The sequence below is a fragment of the Quercus robur genome, chromosome 1 (assembly GCF_932294415.1).
Source record: "Quercus robur chromosome 1, dhQueRobu3.1, whole genome shotgun sequence".
Classification (NCBI taxonomy): domain Eukaryota; kingdom Viridiplantae; phylum Streptophyta; class Magnoliopsida; order Fagales; family Fagaceae; genus Quercus; species Quercus robur.
In genome coordinates, this window is record NC_065534.1 from 31331638 (window position 1) to 31348860 (window position 17223).

At 36.2% G+C, this 17223-nt stretch overlaps 1 protein-coding gene across 2 annotated transcripts; it reads left to right on the forward strand.

The window, feature by feature from the left end:
• The first annotated feature begins 5719 nt into the window (after nucleotides 1-5719).
• On the forward strand, nucleotides 5720-10811 carry LOC126729881 (RHOMBOID-like protein 1). Of its 2 annotated transcripts, XM_050434936.1 has the most exons (7): nucleotides 5720-6701; nucleotides 7611-7774; nucleotides 8709-8872; nucleotides 8981-9240; nucleotides 10082-10208; nucleotides 10300-10430; nucleotides 10639-10811. In XM_050434936.1, exons 1-6 carry the CDS (start codon nucleotides 6244-6246, stop codon nucleotides 10420-10422), a joined length of 1296 nt encoding a protein of 431 aa, XP_050290893.1. In that variant the 5' UTR covers nucleotides 5720-6243; the 3' UTR covers nucleotides 10423-10430; nucleotides 10639-10811. The 2 variants fall into 2 exon arrangements, with proteins under 2 accessions (XP_050290893.1, XP_050290892.1); XM_050434935.1 differs by lacking the exon at nucleotides 10639-10811 and having other exon boundaries at nucleotides 5721-6701; nucleotides 10300-10608.
• The last annotated feature ends 6412 nt before the right edge of the window (nucleotides 10812-17223 follow it).

A 17223-nucleotide genomic window follows, 5' to 3' on the forward strand; every position in this document is an offset into this window, starting at 1 on the left:
TTATGTGAAAAATTGCATAACTTTAATATATATATATATATATATATATATTTTTTTTTTTTTTGGTAATAGGATTTGAACCGATGTACTTGAGATAGCAAACGAACCAACTAGTTTTGCTAAAGATGAAAATGATTTACACATATTGCTAGAGGATGTCTTTCCAATAATTTGAAACCATTTTCTTCAATTAACATTTTTTTGTATTTTATTTTCTTATTCTTTGTAAGGCATTGATGTTATTGCATTTTTTTATTATAAAGTTTATGATAGCTATTTTATTTAATTTTTTTTTTTTTTTGCAAAAAAAAATTCTAGGGAAGTCATTTGGATCCAAATCCATAGCCGAGACTTTACCAGTTGAGCTAATTGGAATCCATTGATAAATTGAGCCTTAAAACTCAATATATACATACATACACACACACACATACATTTTATAATACATTAGTTTCACACAATATGTATTTATTATATAACTTAAAAGTAAAATATTCATTTATTTTTATTATCTATTCTATTATCTAATTTTAAGTAAATTAATAAAAAAAAACTATTTACATATGAATTTTAATTAAGAAGTGCATTGCATTAGCTTAATGCTAGTTAAAAAAAAAAAGTATAGTGATAATAATGACTTCTTGATTTTATTTTCTTGGGATTGTGATTTGTGCATATCATTGGCTGGATTAAAAACAACAACAAAAAAAGTTCCGTATTAGAAAAGGAAGCTCACATTTTTTATTTTTTAGATGAAAGGAAGCCAACTAGGGGTGTGCATGGGTCGAGTTAAGAGGATTTTTTGACCCAACCCACCATGGTGGGTCAAAAAAAATTCAACCCAACCCAACCCAACCCACATGGGTCGGGTTGAACTCATGGGTTTGACAAATTTTTTTAATCATTATTATTAAATTGAGTAGAAAAAAATATTAATATTAATATATTAAAAAAACCTAAAGATTAGTATCAATGCAACTCCTTAAAGGCAAACAACACTAATGACTAAACAACAATAGTAATTTATTAGGATTTGTGTGAACTAATTAGCTTCTATATAGATAGGAAGAACTGGTTATTTAAAAAAAATTATTAATTATATAATATTATATATATAAATATATTAAATTAGTATTAGTAGGAGGAACTGAGGAAATACTGCTCTACAGTTGATTTTTTTTTTTTTAAATTATTAAATATAATATATATATATATATATATATAAAAGTGCCCTACAATTGATTTTTAAAAAAATTATTAAATATAAAATATATATTAAATATGAGTGGGTCGGATCGGGGTTGATGGGTTTGTAATTTTATGACCCAAACCCAACCTGACCTGCTATAAAAAAAAATTTTGTAACCTAACCCAACCCACCAAGCCTTAAAAACTGACCAAACTCGATAGGTCGGGTTGGATCGGGTTTGGCAGGTCGGTGGGTTTTTTGCACACTCTTAAAGCCAACATTTTGAATCTTTGATAATCAGAACTTTCCTAATGATGAAGAAAGTTTTCAACCAAAAAAAGATTCATTTAATTTCAACGGACTATTAATATGAATAGGGAAGAAGAATAAAATTGAAATGGTCAATATTGACCAATCATTTATTTCTTTGCACAAATCTATGCCTTGAACTTCTACCACAGAAGCAGTTTGCAGAAATGAAACTGGCTGAAGTTGGCAAAAATTTGCTGAGTTTCATCCTTACAAAGCGGCTGTTCTTCTCTGTACTTCACCGAATATTTAATAAAGCTTGTTAGCGCGTTGATCATTTCTTTATCCTTTTGTTTTAGTTTTACATCTAGTTTACGTAAAAACTGACCCACCAGAGCACGTGGTATAATTGGTATTTCTTGGTGTTTTTAACTGACACGTCTAGGATTCAAATCTTACATTTTCCAACTATCCAATTAAAAAAAGAAGAAGACCCGGTATGCTGTATGATTATAAACTCTAATATGGCTGCAGTAGTTCTAGGTTGAAGCTTGGTAATGAAATTCATTATGCTTCAAATGCCAAAGGGTCTGCATATCAGAACTTAAGCCTGCACATAATTCCTCTGCTGATGAGCAAGACTTCTATGGCAAAATTAGAACAGTTGATTTCCCTACAACAAAAACCAAAGGAAAAGCTGCTACGATTGAGGGGAAAGAAATTGTATATAACGGCCGAAGAAGTGAGCTCATCAGGACACGGTCTCTGCACTATGATATTGAAAGGTTCTTATAGCACTCATCACATGGTTCTCATCCTTCTTCTCCTTTTTTGTTTTTTAAAAAATTAAGTAAAGTAAGTGTAAAACTATCACCTTTGATAAAAGTGTGAAGTACTGAAGATAAAATGGCCAGCATTATTATGAAATTTGGAACTCATACAAATCTTGATAGAAAGTGTCATTGCCTATAAAATTTCGATCTGTATACCTGAATTCTAATTCTCAGATGCAGAATTGAATATAAATTTTGGCAATGAACTACATGATATAACGTTGTATGAAATATGGTACCTTTTATAGCTTTATTTGATTGACAGGGAAATTTGGATTGCCGTTGGTGATAGAATGGTGCATATGACCCTACATGAAGCCACCAACCTTATCTAGTTTTTGGAGGATGAATAGCTAAAGATAACCGTTAAGAAGGAAGTGGAATTGTTAGAATTTATAGAGACACGCAAGTTAATTGGCATCATATGAAGCAATGAATGGTTCAGATGTAATCATGTAGCTTATAAATGCTAGCAACCTTATCTTCATAACTCCGCTAATTGAGATTCACTCAAAAATTTTCTTAAAGGGTTGCTTTGGATGGATTGCATTTGTTGTGAAGTATTTATTAAACAACACCCTTTTTTTTTTCTTGACACCCACTTTCAACAGTTTCCTTAGCTAACTGTATGCATAGTGCATAAGTGCTTTTTTGTTGGGGTTCATGGTGTACTTTTTTTGTTGACAAGACAAACATTATCAACACACAGAAAACTACAATCAAGAGCAAGCTTCCTCCCTAATAACCAAACCAAAACAGGGAGGGCAGTTGCCTAAATCAAAGGAACCAAAAAAATTACAAGATAAAGACCACTTAGCTAGAGTGTGAGCAGCCATCTTAGCATGTCTAGGCACCCAAGAAACAGAAGCACTAGAAAGCGAAGATAACATAGATTTCATGGTGTACTAGTTTCTAACTTATTGTGCTTTGATATTTCCCTTGATATGTCTGCGTGTCTTTTGACATTAGAGGGTACAATTCTGTCTACGTGCTCTTCCTTTTGAATGCTTGCAAAAATCTTGATTAAAGTATTAAATCCCCAAACCTCCTCTCAACACACACAGATTTGAGGAGAGGGTCACAGGGTTAAATGTACTTTGTTGAAAGAAAGTGGCTGCAACTCCTTTCGCCAGGTTCTTAGCATCTGAATTGATATAGCAAAACCAGGTTAAGGAATAACTTATGGCCTTCTTACATGATGCCTATCTATTAAAAAAAAAAAAAAAAAATCTCAATTTCACTCACATGATGCCTTGAATGGACTAACTTCTTAGGCTATGGAAATCCACACACTTTTTAACATAAACCAAGTGATATAGGTAGAATTAGTCCATTCTTGTGCCAAAACATTTAAAGGCCCCCAAAAACTAATGGTAAGCATGCACACACATGATTAATCCTACCATCACACATTAATGCACCCTTGATTTTTGTCAAAATTAATTAATTTGATAAGAATTTGACCTCCATAATATCTGATTAGGATTGGCTGGGGGGGGGGGGGGGATTGGAAGAAATTAAGGGAATTAAATGCAAAAAATGAAAATAATTTCGATTACTGTTAGTAGTAAATAAAATTAGGGTTTGGTTAATGAATATCCTTAGGGCATTTGTTAATGAACAATTTTATAATAGTTTTGATATCATTTTCATGGGAAATATAAAAAGTTGTAAAAAAATTAGTTGCTTTTATTCTTTTCCCATAAAAAGTTTCTAAAAATATTTCTTAAACCAATGCCTTTTTTGCCACTTGTATAGGATTTTTGTCAATGGCTCATTCTTAAGAATTAGTTTAAAACGGTAAAACCATTTGTCCATAGGATCCATGGGTCCTCCCTGAAATCATATATCTCCTATCTCCAATGATAAAACATGCCCTGTTGCATATCAGTTGCTTGGCAATTCCCTTCCAGAGTGGAGAAACTACTTTTGGTGGGATTTTCTTAAGCCAGTTATCTCTCACTTTGTAATTACTTCTTAGCAAATTTATGCATAAACCGTACTTTGTAACATGCAAGCTAACTTTGCAAGTGGAGCTGGGTTGAATTCTTTAATTTTCCTAAAACCTAGTTGTCCCTTGTTTCTAGGTGCACATAACATGTTCCAAGATTTCCAAGCCAAAAAATCTTGGATCAATTCTCTTCGTTTGTAGAACTTGTTTCACTCCCTCATCAAGTCATTTCTAGTGTTATTAGCATACACCATATGGATAAAGGGGATAAAGGATCCAGGGCCGGCTCAAGGCCTAGGCAAGTTAGGCCTAGGCCTAAGGCCCCACAAAAATACAAAATTTTTCTTGAGAAAAAAGGCCCCACTTTTCATAGTTAAAGGCCTAAATTTTTATAAAATTATATATATTTTCTAAAGGTTGTACATTTTTTTTATAAGTGATGTACAAATTTTACTATTGACTTACAAATTGTCATGTTATTAATCACAAAAAACGTGATATAAACACTCATTAGTTAAATTGATGAAGTTCATCAATGAGAGACAATATCACATTATATTTTGAACATTTTATAGTGCTTTTAATTAGTGCATTTTTCTTTTTCATTTCTATTAAGACTCTCAAAGTAAAAGACCAATAGAATCTTAACTCAATTGAAACCCTAAAATATTTCAAAAAGATATTGCAAATGTGTTTAATCATCAATTATAGATTAATCTCCCCTAATAGTTTGAGACTTTGATTTTTGTAAACTAATATCCTACAAAACCATACACCAAATAATATCTATCTCTCTCTCTCTTAAAATCAAAATATAAAATTAAAAATTAGATTACAACTTTATTTAACTATGCATCCTCTTATATCCAAAATAAAATATATTTTTCAATCGCAATATATTTTTATTCATTTTTATTAATATTTATAATTCAACTATGATATTCAATTCTCTATATAAAATTAACATTAGTCTAGTTGGTATTATTTATGTATTTAATGCATTAAATTAACCTTAATTTGATTAGTATTAAATAATTTTATTTAATTAATATTTACATATTAAAGGCCCCGCATAAATTTTTCACCTTAGATCCCAAATTATGTTGGGCCGCCCCTGAAAGGATCCCTTCCTCTCGAAACAAGAGTAGGAGATTTGAATTTGGATATTTTTGAAAATATCCAGATTAAATTATAAAACTCTTAACAATTATCAAGATCTAAAAAGAATACAATTGAAAAGATAAGATAATTTTCTTTATGATTATGGAAATTAAAAAACATATTATGTCGTGTCGATATCTCATACCATCTATGCACTATACCGGTGGATCTATCAGTCAAATACAATTATTGGTCCTCCGAAGGTGTGTACGTAGTAGGAAACTAGGAACTAGGTACAAACTACAATTGCACAAATCTGATGTCATGTGGTGATGTCCCTGATATAAAATACTAGTCCTACGTTTGTAGCATAGAATTCGTGGAACATCAGAAACAGAACAAACTAAACCCAAAAGTAATTCCCCTTCCCATTGCAAATCAAGAATATATACGCATAAAGAAAAGAAAAGAAAAAAAAAAAAGAAAGAGAACATTGATTTGGCACAACGAAAGTTTACCAAACCAAACAGAAATACAGAAATTTGAGTTGGTATTGGTGAAAGCTGTTCCCCCTCCAATTCCAAACCAAGAATAAGAATGAAAAAAAACCCCGCGTTTAATGTTCATCATCCATCCCTTTGCATCTGTTTCACAAACAAACTACAAACCTCTCTCTCTTTCTCACTCACTCACTCTCTCACCTTCTCATGATTTCCCAATGAATCATTCGTTGTGAAACAACTCCCACAGCTAGATTCTCAAATCACATTCCCAACTATTTACCTTTTTAACTCACACCAAATGGGAAAAACTTTTCCCAAGCCTCAGTTAATTTAAGAAAACACATTCTTTTGAAAAAGTGAAACCAAATCAAAGTATAATACATCTATTTTCATCGTCGGATAGACCCAAAGGCTGTGATGGGGAGGAGAGAGTCCTCGTCCTCCCCAACGACGGACCAGATCGAGATTAAGGTCCATTCATCACGCCGTGGCGACAACTCGGTCCACCCAGATAGCGTGGGTCCCACTCCTTCTACTACGGCGTCGTCTCAGCCTCAGCCTCAGCCGCATCGGCATCGGCATGGGCACAGGCATGGGCACGGGCACAGGCATGGGCATGGGCAGAGGCAGAGACAGAATCGGGGGACGGCGGCGGCGGCGGCGGCGGAGGCGAGTAGGGAGGAGTTCAGGCCGTTCAGGCGGTGGGTGCCGTGGCTGGTGCCGACATTTGTGGGGATAAACTTTGTGGTGTTCGTGATCACAATGTATTTGAACAATTGCCCGGAGAATTCACCTCCTTGCATTGCTACCTTCTTCGGCAGATTCGCTTTCCAGACCTTAAAAGACAATCCTCTTCTTGGTCCCTCTTCTAACACGTAAACTTCCTCTCTCTCTCTCAATATTACATTTTGGTTGCTTTGAGTTGTAGTGTAATAATGCTGGTTAATGGTTTGGTAATAGGGTGTCATAATATTATTAATGTATGTAATGTAACTACTGAACTTGGGAATTTGGGATTTGTGCTTAGACAGTAAAAAGCTAGCTGGGTATTTAGTCAGTTTGCTCAATTGTTAAGTTTTCTTGTGATTGGACAAGAGATCAAGAGAGACCCATGTTTGAATCTCGCTTACTATGTCAAGGAAGGGAAGGGTGTTTTAGATGGTAAAGTCTCTTGTAATTTGATGAGAGACTTGGGATTGAATCTCACCTACACCAAGGAAGGGAAGGGGTATTAGTTTGCTCAAATGATAAAGTTTCTTATCATGGTTTAAGTGGTGTTAGTTTGCTCAATTGATTAAGTACATGAGATGGGATCTTGCCTATACCAAGGAATAAGGGAGTTTAAGTGGGTGTTACTTTGCTCAGTTGGTAACATCTCTTGTGAGCGATCAAGAAACCTGGGATGGATTCTTGATTACTTAAGGGTAAGGAGAAGGCAAAATGGCCCCCAGTGGACAAAAATAGTTTTAACTGCTTTGAAACCTGGTTGGTTGGTTTTATGTTGATGTAATTCAAGTAATCTAGACTGGAAGTAGCTAATTCTCTTCTTTGTGGTTAATATGATTCAATCTTTTTTTTTTTTTAAATCACACTGTTAACTTGTGTTAGCGGATGCACACATGCGCCCTTTAAGTGATAATTGCTAATGGTGTAGTTATCTTTGATTTGACTTGGTATTGATCTATTAGTTGTGGATAAATCTGTGTAGGTCACAATTATAGGGGTTGCAGAAGGGTTTTAGTGTTTTATATCGATCATGCGCTGATTTGTTTTTACTTTTTCAGGTTAATGAAGATGGGTGCTCTTGAGGTGGATAAAGTGGTCCATGAGCACCAGGCATGGCGCTTGTTCACTTGTATATGGCTACATGCTGGAGTTTTCCATATACTTGCCAATATGTTGAGTCTTATATTCATTGGAATTCGACTTGAGCAAGAATTTGGGTTTGGTATACATCCCTTCTCATCTTCAAATTTGTTCTCATGTGTATTTCAATTGTATATCATCAATTATATTAGCATGAATCTGTATCTGTTAAAGATGTTCACTACTATATCCCTGATTAATTTGTTTCTTCTAGTCTCTTTGGTACATGGCATTGGAATTGAACTCTCAAATTATAACATCAACCTCAATCTGATAGATTTGGAATCGTAATTGTGTGTCAATTTGTTCTTAAAATCAAAGTTGCAGAATTTCAGGGGCAGGTTATAGAAAAATGTTCCATACATGGAGAAATGGAAGGGGTGATATTTGACAATAATCAAAATTATCCTTTATTAATAAATGTGACTTGAGAGTTATTATCAAACCAATAGAAACCCTTATGATTATATAAAACTAGTTGCAATTTTGTACATTGATGGCTTGAGACAAATTACAATCAGATTCAGATTTGTTTGCATTGTATTCACTTAATTTTAATCCTAGATAGGTGGACAATTGATCCTAGTGTTGATTTATAACTTGTATAAAACTATGACCATGGATGTTTGATAGATTTCAAGGAATATAAGGGTTGCAGACAACAATGAGAGAGATAGTAAGAATTATGTAAACTTAGGCAGGATTCAGGAAGTTAGTCTATGGTGGAGTGTGTTATCAGGCTCTATAAACATTTTGTTGGACTAATTCCATTTAGTTGAAATTTTTTTAAAACAAGCACACATATGTAGATCTTGCAAATGTACTACCTGAAAAATGGAAATATTCCAAGACAGATTTTTTCCCCTTGTAAGAAACATCATGCTGGGAAGATAATAATAGAAAATATGAAATATAATATCTCAATTCTTTTGTGTAACTGCTTTAGTCATTCAATGAAGAATTATTTTGCCTTCATAGTTTGAAATTCTAATATCTTTCTATCTTTTGTCATATAGTTAGAATTGGGTTACTTTATGTCATATCTGGTTTCGGAGGGAGTTTGATGTCGGCTCTTTTTATTCAATCGCGGATCTCTGTTGGTGCCTCTGGTGCACTTTTTGGCTTACTAGGAGGCATGCTTTCGGAGCTAATTACAAATTGGACAATATATGCAAATAAGGTAAATAGAGTTCTCTGATTTTGGCAAAGCCTCCTAATGAATATTGACTTCTTTTGGATTAGCCTTTTGTGGCCCAATCATCTCAGACCTTCAAATTTTTATGTGCAGTTAGCTGCCTTGTTGACTCTTATTGTCATCATCATAATAAATTTAGCAGTTGGAATCCTACCACATGTTGATAATTTTGCTCATATTGGAGGATTTCTTTCTGGCTTTCTTCTTGGATTTGTGTTCTTGATTCGCCCTCAGTTTGGATGGGTTAGCCAAAAGAATTCTCCTCCTGGATCTATTTCAACAACTGTTAAATCTAAACACAAGACATATCAGTATATACTGTGGGTTCTCTCTCTGATAATATTGGTTGTTGGGTATGTTCCTAGAATCCTTTGTTTATATGTCGATTTTATGTATCTGATTGTACTCCCTGCACATTGCTTGTTTTCTTGGCGTAGTTTAAGGGTAGCTTGGGAGTTTTTTTGGATTACATCTTTCTTTGTGTTTGGAGTTGGTAGAAGGGGTGTATTACTTGTTTTCTGATGTATATGCATTACTTTAACCCTTGCACACTACTTGTTTTCCTTGCGTGGTCTTGGGTAGGATTTTTGGGTTGTGCTATTTGTGGTTGGAGATGGTAAAAGGGTGCATTACTTATTTTCTGTACGTGTGTAATATAAGATTTGTAAGAGGTAAATAGGCTGCCCTCTGGAAAGTTAAAATTCTCCATTGGTTGAGATTCTAACTATGTCATATAGAAATATTTTCAATCATCGGCAGATAGCCTACCTAACTGCTTTAAGCTAATTGTTAGATTCATGAATCATGTTGCCTAATTGGATTGGTTGGATGAAGGCATTGCAAATTAACACACACTATATGTATTTTGCGATTATGGTGATATTATGAAGTTTATCTCATAAGTGAATGCATATCCCCTGTACCACATTGTGTACCATTATATGTTTTACTAATCACAACTTGCCAGGTATTGATTTTACTTTCCTTATAAAATAACTGAAGTTTAAAATGTAAAAAAAATCAATACATGACAAGTTGTGATTAGTGGAACATAAAATAGTTCACAAAAAATGGTACAGAGGATTTGTATTTCTCATAAGTGCCTGGTATTATTAGGCCATGGAATTTACTTATTATTATTATTTAAAAAAAGATCGTGGTGTTCTCTAAATTGAAATTTTGTAATTTTGACAGGTATACTGCTGGTCTAATTACACTCCTACGAGGGACTAATCTGAATGATTACTGCTCCTGGTGCCAATATATGAGCTGTCTCCCTACCTCAAGGTGGAAATGCAAAGCAGATAAAATGTACTGTGAGGTAAGAGATGCTGCTACTATTCTTTTTCCTGGGAGAAGGGGGAGGTACGCATATGTTATTGATATTGATATAATGTATAATGTTATTGCAGTCAACCCAAATTGGAAACCAACTGAACTTGACATGCATAGGCAACGGAAGAAGTGGCGTTTATTTGTTGTCAGATAATAATGCTTCCCAGGTTGAGCGGCTATGTACTCGGCTCTGTAATTGATGTACAAGGTGATTGAAGGTTGCTTGAGTCCATTCTTTTAACAGCTCGGCGTATATGATGCCTTGAATATGCAGATAACAAAATATTAATCAGAAATTGTTTACTATTATCATTTATTCGTTATTTTACTGCTCCTTAGTTTGTGAAATATCAGCAGTTCATCAAAAAAAAGAAAAAAAAAGAAAAGTGAAATATCTATGCTTCTTTTTTTTGCAGCTCAAATGGAGTTGTTTGGATACAGATCCAAGTGTATTGATAACAAGCAAGATAAGATCGAATGTATTTTATATTTTTTGCTAGTCTTCTTTCACATATTCCAATCCTAAATCATCTTAATGTATCTTTATATCACAACTTTTGTGGCAGTGGACAAAGTTTAGCTCCAAAAATATTTAGAGTCTTGGGTCCGTTTGATTGGAGTAAAAAAATGGGGAGGAATAGAAAAATAGGAGGATAGAAGAAATTTAATTTTATTTGTTTGGTTGAGAAGAAAAATGAGAGAATGAAAAATGAAGTTGGTATAAATTTATAATTATTTCCACATTAAATAAAAAAAAAAGTGTTTATGTACACTTCATTTAAAAAAAAAAAAGCACAAGCCATAGGAAGATGAGCAAAAAAAAGAAAAAAAAAAAGCACTAATGAGAAGCACAAGAAAAGCAAAAAATAATAATAATAATAATAATAATAATAAAAAAAGGGAAACTTGTGGTAACATGGAGAGACCGTCACAAAAGCAAAAAAATCAAAAGGAAAAAGAAAAAGAAAAAGCAATTGGCAAAGAAATGAAATAACCCATGTGACATTTTTCGTCACACGGGTTATTTAATTTTCTTCTCATTTTGGGTAGAAAATATTTTGGTGAGTCTGAGGGAATTCTTTCCCTCCTAACCAAACATCCACTAAAAATATTTTATCTCCTCAATTTTCTATCATCTTATTCCCTAAAATCCCTCCAAACAAACATACTGCGGGGCCAGAGAATTTGTGACCCCAGCCTACTTTGCTTTAGGGCCCAAGGACCGAGCCGAGGAGGGATGTTGCCGAGGACATACAGTGAAAGTCCAAACGGCCTAGAGATATAGCCGAGGATGATTCTGTCTTCGACATTCCAACGCGCTCCTGAAAGAAAGGGCAAGTATGGTATAGGAATAGTTTAAGGAAAAGCTGAACACCTCCACATTGATGGAGAAAGGACCTCTAGAAAATATGGTGACAAAGGACAAAGGAAAGGCTGTCATTACTGCAAATTAAATACTCTGCGCTAGATAGAGTAATGCTTTTCAGTTTTTACAACCACCCCCAACCACTTTGGGTATGGGCTGATGGGACAAGTATCAGCCCTGGAAAGCCGAACCTACACGTGAACGTTGGAGGAAGGGTAAAAGCTAATATAAAAAGAGAAGTAAGCAATCTAGAAAAGGGGTTGGGAAAAAAGGCCAAGAACCAGAGCCTCCCAAGCCATGCCGAGGAGAAAGACTTCTTGAGTAAACATGGTTCACCTCTGTATGAGTACCATGACCATTCACTGTCCGGTGACTAAGGCCTAACCTTTCAGCCCACACTCTACAAATTATATTGTTTGGACCCTTAACGTACGAACCCAATACCATTTTGGGGTTGTTACAAATTGAGTCCTTACAATTGGCACCGTCTATGGGAAGGCTTGTGTGTTGGCACAGGCAGTGGATTGAGCTCCTGTCAAACAAGGGCCTACGAAAGCTTCTCCATCACTTCCAGCAGCCTGTTGTTTTTGCCCTAATATAAAGTTCCACTAGGGGCTACGCTTCGAAGCGCTAGTGGCGTGGACAGTTCTAGGAGCTTCCAACGTCATGTCAACGCCCCACACCTTGACCGAGGGGCTAATCCCCCAAACTTAAAGAAAATTCTAAGTTTTGGACAGAATCAAGGTATTGCATGGTCCTCAGACTCAAACCTATGGGGAAACCAACTACTTAAAGAAAAATCCAAGTTTTGGACAGAACCAAGGTATTGCATGGTCCTCGGACTCAAACCTATGGAGAAACCAACTACTTAAAGAAAATTCTAAGTTTTGGATAGAACCAAGGTATTGCATGGTCCTTGGACTCAAACCTATGGAGAAACCAACTACTTAAAGAAAAATCCAATTTTTGGACAGAACCAAGGTATTGCTTAGTCCTCGGACTCAAACCTATGGGGAAACCAACTACTTAAAGAAAATTCTAAATTTTGGACAGAACCAAGGTATTGCATGGTTCTCGGACTCAAACCTATGGGGAAACCAACTACTTAAAGAAAATTCTAAGTTTTGGACAGAATCAAGGTATTGCATGGTCCTCGGACTTAAACCTATGGGGAGATTAGTCATTAGAAAATGGATTAAATCTTAGACAAAATGGAAATCCCGTCCTGTCCTCGGATCCCCAGCTCTAAGGAAACTAATGTAAACGAGTATTTAGGCCCGGTACAATCATACCTCGATCCTCGAACTGGATGCCAAAAATGGTTAAGGCTATGAATGTTGTCAGGAACGTGGCAAAGCACCCTAGCGCTCGGCGACCTTCTCGGATAGTTCATTTTGGGTTACCCATCCTCGGATAATCACCTCATACGCAATACAGAGCGTTCAACTGTTATCTCGGTTAGTCTTGTATGTATAACCTTTTTCAGGTCGACATTATTGTGCTTGTTAGTCTCAATAATTCAAAATAATAGTTTTTTGTTAACAAGGGTTTCGACCCTAAGTGTCATTCAAAAAAAAAAAAAAAACCAAAAAAAAAAAAACACATCCATTTACAATATAACTATTGCAGAAAAGAAAGAATACGTAGAATAAAATAAAATCATCTTTTATTAAGATAAAGAAATAGTACAGCGTACAATGAGGGGTCTAAGCAAGCCTATATCAGAAGCTAACTACAGAAGCAAAAAGAAAGGCAAAAAGGAAAAAGATACAAGGGAGTGATACATCCTTCAAAATTCTGCTCTAGTAGCGACCAAGCATGTCAGGATGGCCCCATTGATGGAAGGGAAGAAGAAGCAGAAGAAGAAGCAGAAGAAGAAACAGAAGCACCAGGATGCCCCTAGTGATGGAAGAGAAGAAGAAGCGGAGGCAAAAGGAGGCACCAGAGAAGGAGGAAGCGGGGATGCCTAGTCCCCGTGCCAGCTCTGACTCTCATCAGGCCAGTGCCATGTTAGCAGCGCTTGAGAGAGAGCGGATGGTACCGACGATGAGCAACCCCAGTACTATTGCACCAAAAATCTGATGCGACCAGCACCTGATTCAGATTTTGGCTAAAGGAAGAAGAGGCTTCTTTCCCGCCTCGTCAAGGGGGAGAAATGTTTTGAGTCTCTGTCTCCCTTGCCCTGATCGGGCCATCTTGAGTCTCGGAGAGACCTAGTACTTCTGGAGAGGGTGTGGTTCCTTCACCCCCATTTTCGCCCCAACCATATCACTCCCTAAGGCTTAATCCTAATGGCAGTGAGGACTTTGAGCACAGCAGGTGGTTTAGGAATTTGAAAAGATTGAGGGGTTTGTACGTAAAGGAAATGACCTCCTACCTTGCTTCTTATATGGAAGGCAAGTCTGGTGGCATTTAATCTGTACAGGTTTTCAAGAAAAGCTATAAACGAGATAATTCCCACTCAACTCCCAATGCCGTCTACAACCGTTGGATTGGTGTTGCCTCGTAAAGGGAACTTATTAAAGACACGCCTCGTGTACTGAAACGGCAAAAGCCCGACGTAAGTAAAACTCAAGGAATGTCTCATAACCAAGAGCATTTCCCAGGCAAATGAAGAGACACCGACATTAATGAAGGACAAAGCTTGGCAAGCCGTGACATAGGCCCGACGTAACCAAAACCTTCCTCTCCGTCCGAGGGGCTGGACAGTAAGATTTTGAGGGGCTATTGTGGGGCCAGAGAACTTGTGACCCCAGCCCACTTTGCTTTAGGGCCCAAGGACTGAGCCGAGGAGGGATGTTGTCGAGGACATATAGTGAAAGTCCAAATGGCCTAGAGATATAGCTGAGGATGATTCTGTCTTCGGCATTCCAACGCGCTCCTGAAAGAAAGGGCAAGTATGGTATAGGAACAGTTTAAGGAGAAACTGAACACCTCCACATTGATGGAGAAAGGACCCCTGGACAATATGGCGACAAAGGACAAAGGAAAGGTTGCCATTACTGCAAATTAAATACTCTGCGCCAAACAGAGCAATGCTTTTCAGCTTTTACAACCACCCCCAACCACTTTGGGTATGGGCTGATGGGACAAGTATCAGCCTTGGAAAGCTAAACCTACACGTGGACGTTGGAGGAAGGGTAAATGCTAATATAAAAAGAGAAGTAAGCAATCCAGAAAAGGGGCTGGGAAAAAAGGCCAAGAACCAGAGCCTCTCAGGCCATGCCGAGGAGAAAGACTTCTTGAGCAAAGATAGTTCACCTCTGTATGAGTACCATGACCATCCACTGTTCGGTGACTAAGGCCTAGCCTTTTAGCCCACGCTCTACAAATTATATTGTTTGGGCCCTTAACGTACGAACCCAATACCATTTTGGGGTTGTTACAAATTGAGTCCTTACACATATTCTTAGGCTTCAACCCATAGTAAGAAGATGACATGTGTTCCTCTCGTGTACAATGCATATGACTTACTTAATCACACTCAGGTGATTCTATACAACCATTTTAAGTTAGTCACGTGCTATTATGAATTGAAACCCAAGTTTCCAACCATTATGAATTGAAGCCTAAGTTTCCAACCATGTTTGGACCAAACTTTGTTCTATGTTTAAATTCTTCAAAAATTATGCAGCATGGAATGTGAGGGGTTTGTAACAATTATATGATATCCTTTAAAAAAAAAAAAATATATATATATATATATATATGAGATAAATAGAAATTCTACTCTAACCTAATATAAGTGAATATGTGTAAAGCTCCCTTTTGAAAACTTGAACTCCGACCTCTATCCTCCACACTCCTATAAACACTTAAAATTGTGAAATGACCATTACACCAAGGGTGCGTGATGATATCCTTCAAATAATCTAGATCTTTACCATGATGATTCAAAAACAAGAGATTGCAAATATGGTATAACTTACAAGACTAGACTAGAGAGTGAATGGATCAAAATCCATGTAATTGACCTAAAAATCCTTGACTGGTTTGGAAAAAGGACTCATACAACGAACCTTATCGGTTAGAGATCAATTTAGATTTATTAGAACTCCCTTTTGTCCATTTCAAGTTATTTACTAGGGCTGCACAAAGACCCTTTTCCTTTAGGTGCACAATAAGCGCCATTTGCTATCGTGCGCTCAAGCTTTTCTCCGCCAATCTCGCAAGCTTTGCTCTGAGAGGTGCTTGTCTCTGCCCGTCCGTGGGTTATCTACATCCCTTTGTGGGCCATGTGCCACTCATTTCATGTGGGCACCCTTTTTCATTTGTAGGTCATCTAGCCCTTTGTGGGTCTACATTTCTTTGCCTATCTTAGCCTTTATGTGCACCATCAGTGGCTTCTTTGGTGGCTAGGGGCGAGTTTTCGCTTCAGCCGTCAAAATCCTATCCTTTTGAATACACGTATGGATTTTGCTTCTTATCTCGGTCGATCCTATTTGAAGCTATGTGGGCAAAAGAAGAAGCAAGTATAGGAGTGGTAGAGAATGCATGGCAAAAACTGCAGGTTGAGGGCCTAAATGACTTCAATTAAGGAAACTAAGGCAAACCAAACATGAATTGAGGAGATGGAATAGAATGTGTTTTAGCTAGACGCAATCCAGGATCAAAGAATTAGAAAGGAAAAGTAAAGAAATTTACAGCTTGCAAAGCCCACAAAAGCTAATCTTGAAAGAGAAGCAATGATAATTAAGAGGGAAAACTTCATCACTGAGATCAAACAAGAAGATGGAGCTTGGTTAGAGAATAAGAAGGATATAGGAGATTATTTCATAGATCAATTTGATGACTATTCCAATCAGATCAGCCCCAATTTCCTTAAAACCTGGAGAATCTAATTGGCTCATGTATCTGAGAGACAAAATGAGGAGCTATGCAAGGTGATGGGATGTCAAGCTTATCTTACAAACACTATTGATCAACTGTGAAAACCAAGTTATTGGAATTTTTTTTAAAAATAACAATAAATATTAAAAAATTTAGTTAATTATCATATTTCAAAACAATTTTTAAAAATAACATCTCGAGTATCTAAAACTCGAGTTCCAGATGGAACTCGAGTTTTTAAGTCTCGATTTGGAGAAAAAAAATTGCGCTGAAAATCGAGTTTTAGAGACTCGATTTCCATAAATTGCAAAAAACGCCGCTATATGGTTTTAAAACGTCACTATAGGGATTAAAAACGCCACTATAGGGCACCCTAAACCTGGTACTTACAAAAATTTTTGCAGGAAAACGCCGCTATAGGGATTTAAAACGTCACTGTAAGGCTTAAAAACGCCACTATAGGTGAAATTTTTTGCATAAAACTCGAGTCTTAAAGACTCGAGATCTATGTGGCATTTTCCCACTCAGAACGCGAGTCTTTGAAGGTCGAGTTTTTTAAGTGGATCTCGATTTTTTGAAACTCGAGATGCTATTTTCTAAAATTGTTTCAAACATTATCTAACTTACAAAATAGAAAGGCTGAAGAAGATTAGTCTGCTCAAAACCTCCAAGTTATTGCAGCATTATTAAGGTTTTTTTAGCAATGTGTGCTTTTGGTGCGGTGATCATTTCATAAATATAAGTGTTTGTGGGTGTGAAAGGCCAAAAGGGTTTAAGTTTTTAAGAGGGAGCTTCACACACATAT

Excerpts from the sequence above, each read along its gene's own strand:
- LOC126729881 (XM_050434936.1), top strand. The coding sequence starts at position 6,244 with ATGGGGAGGAGAGAGTCCTCGTCCTCCCCAACGACGGACCAGATCGAG. Across the intron at positions 6,702-7,610 it reads CTTGGTCCCTCTTCTAACAC|GTTAATGAAGATGGGTGCTC; the intron begins GTAAACTTCCTC and ends TTACTTTTTCAG. Across the intron at positions 10,209-10,299 it reads CAGATAAAATGTACTGTGAG|TCAACCCAAATTGGAAACCA; the intron begins GTAAGAGATGCT and ends ATGTTATTGCAG.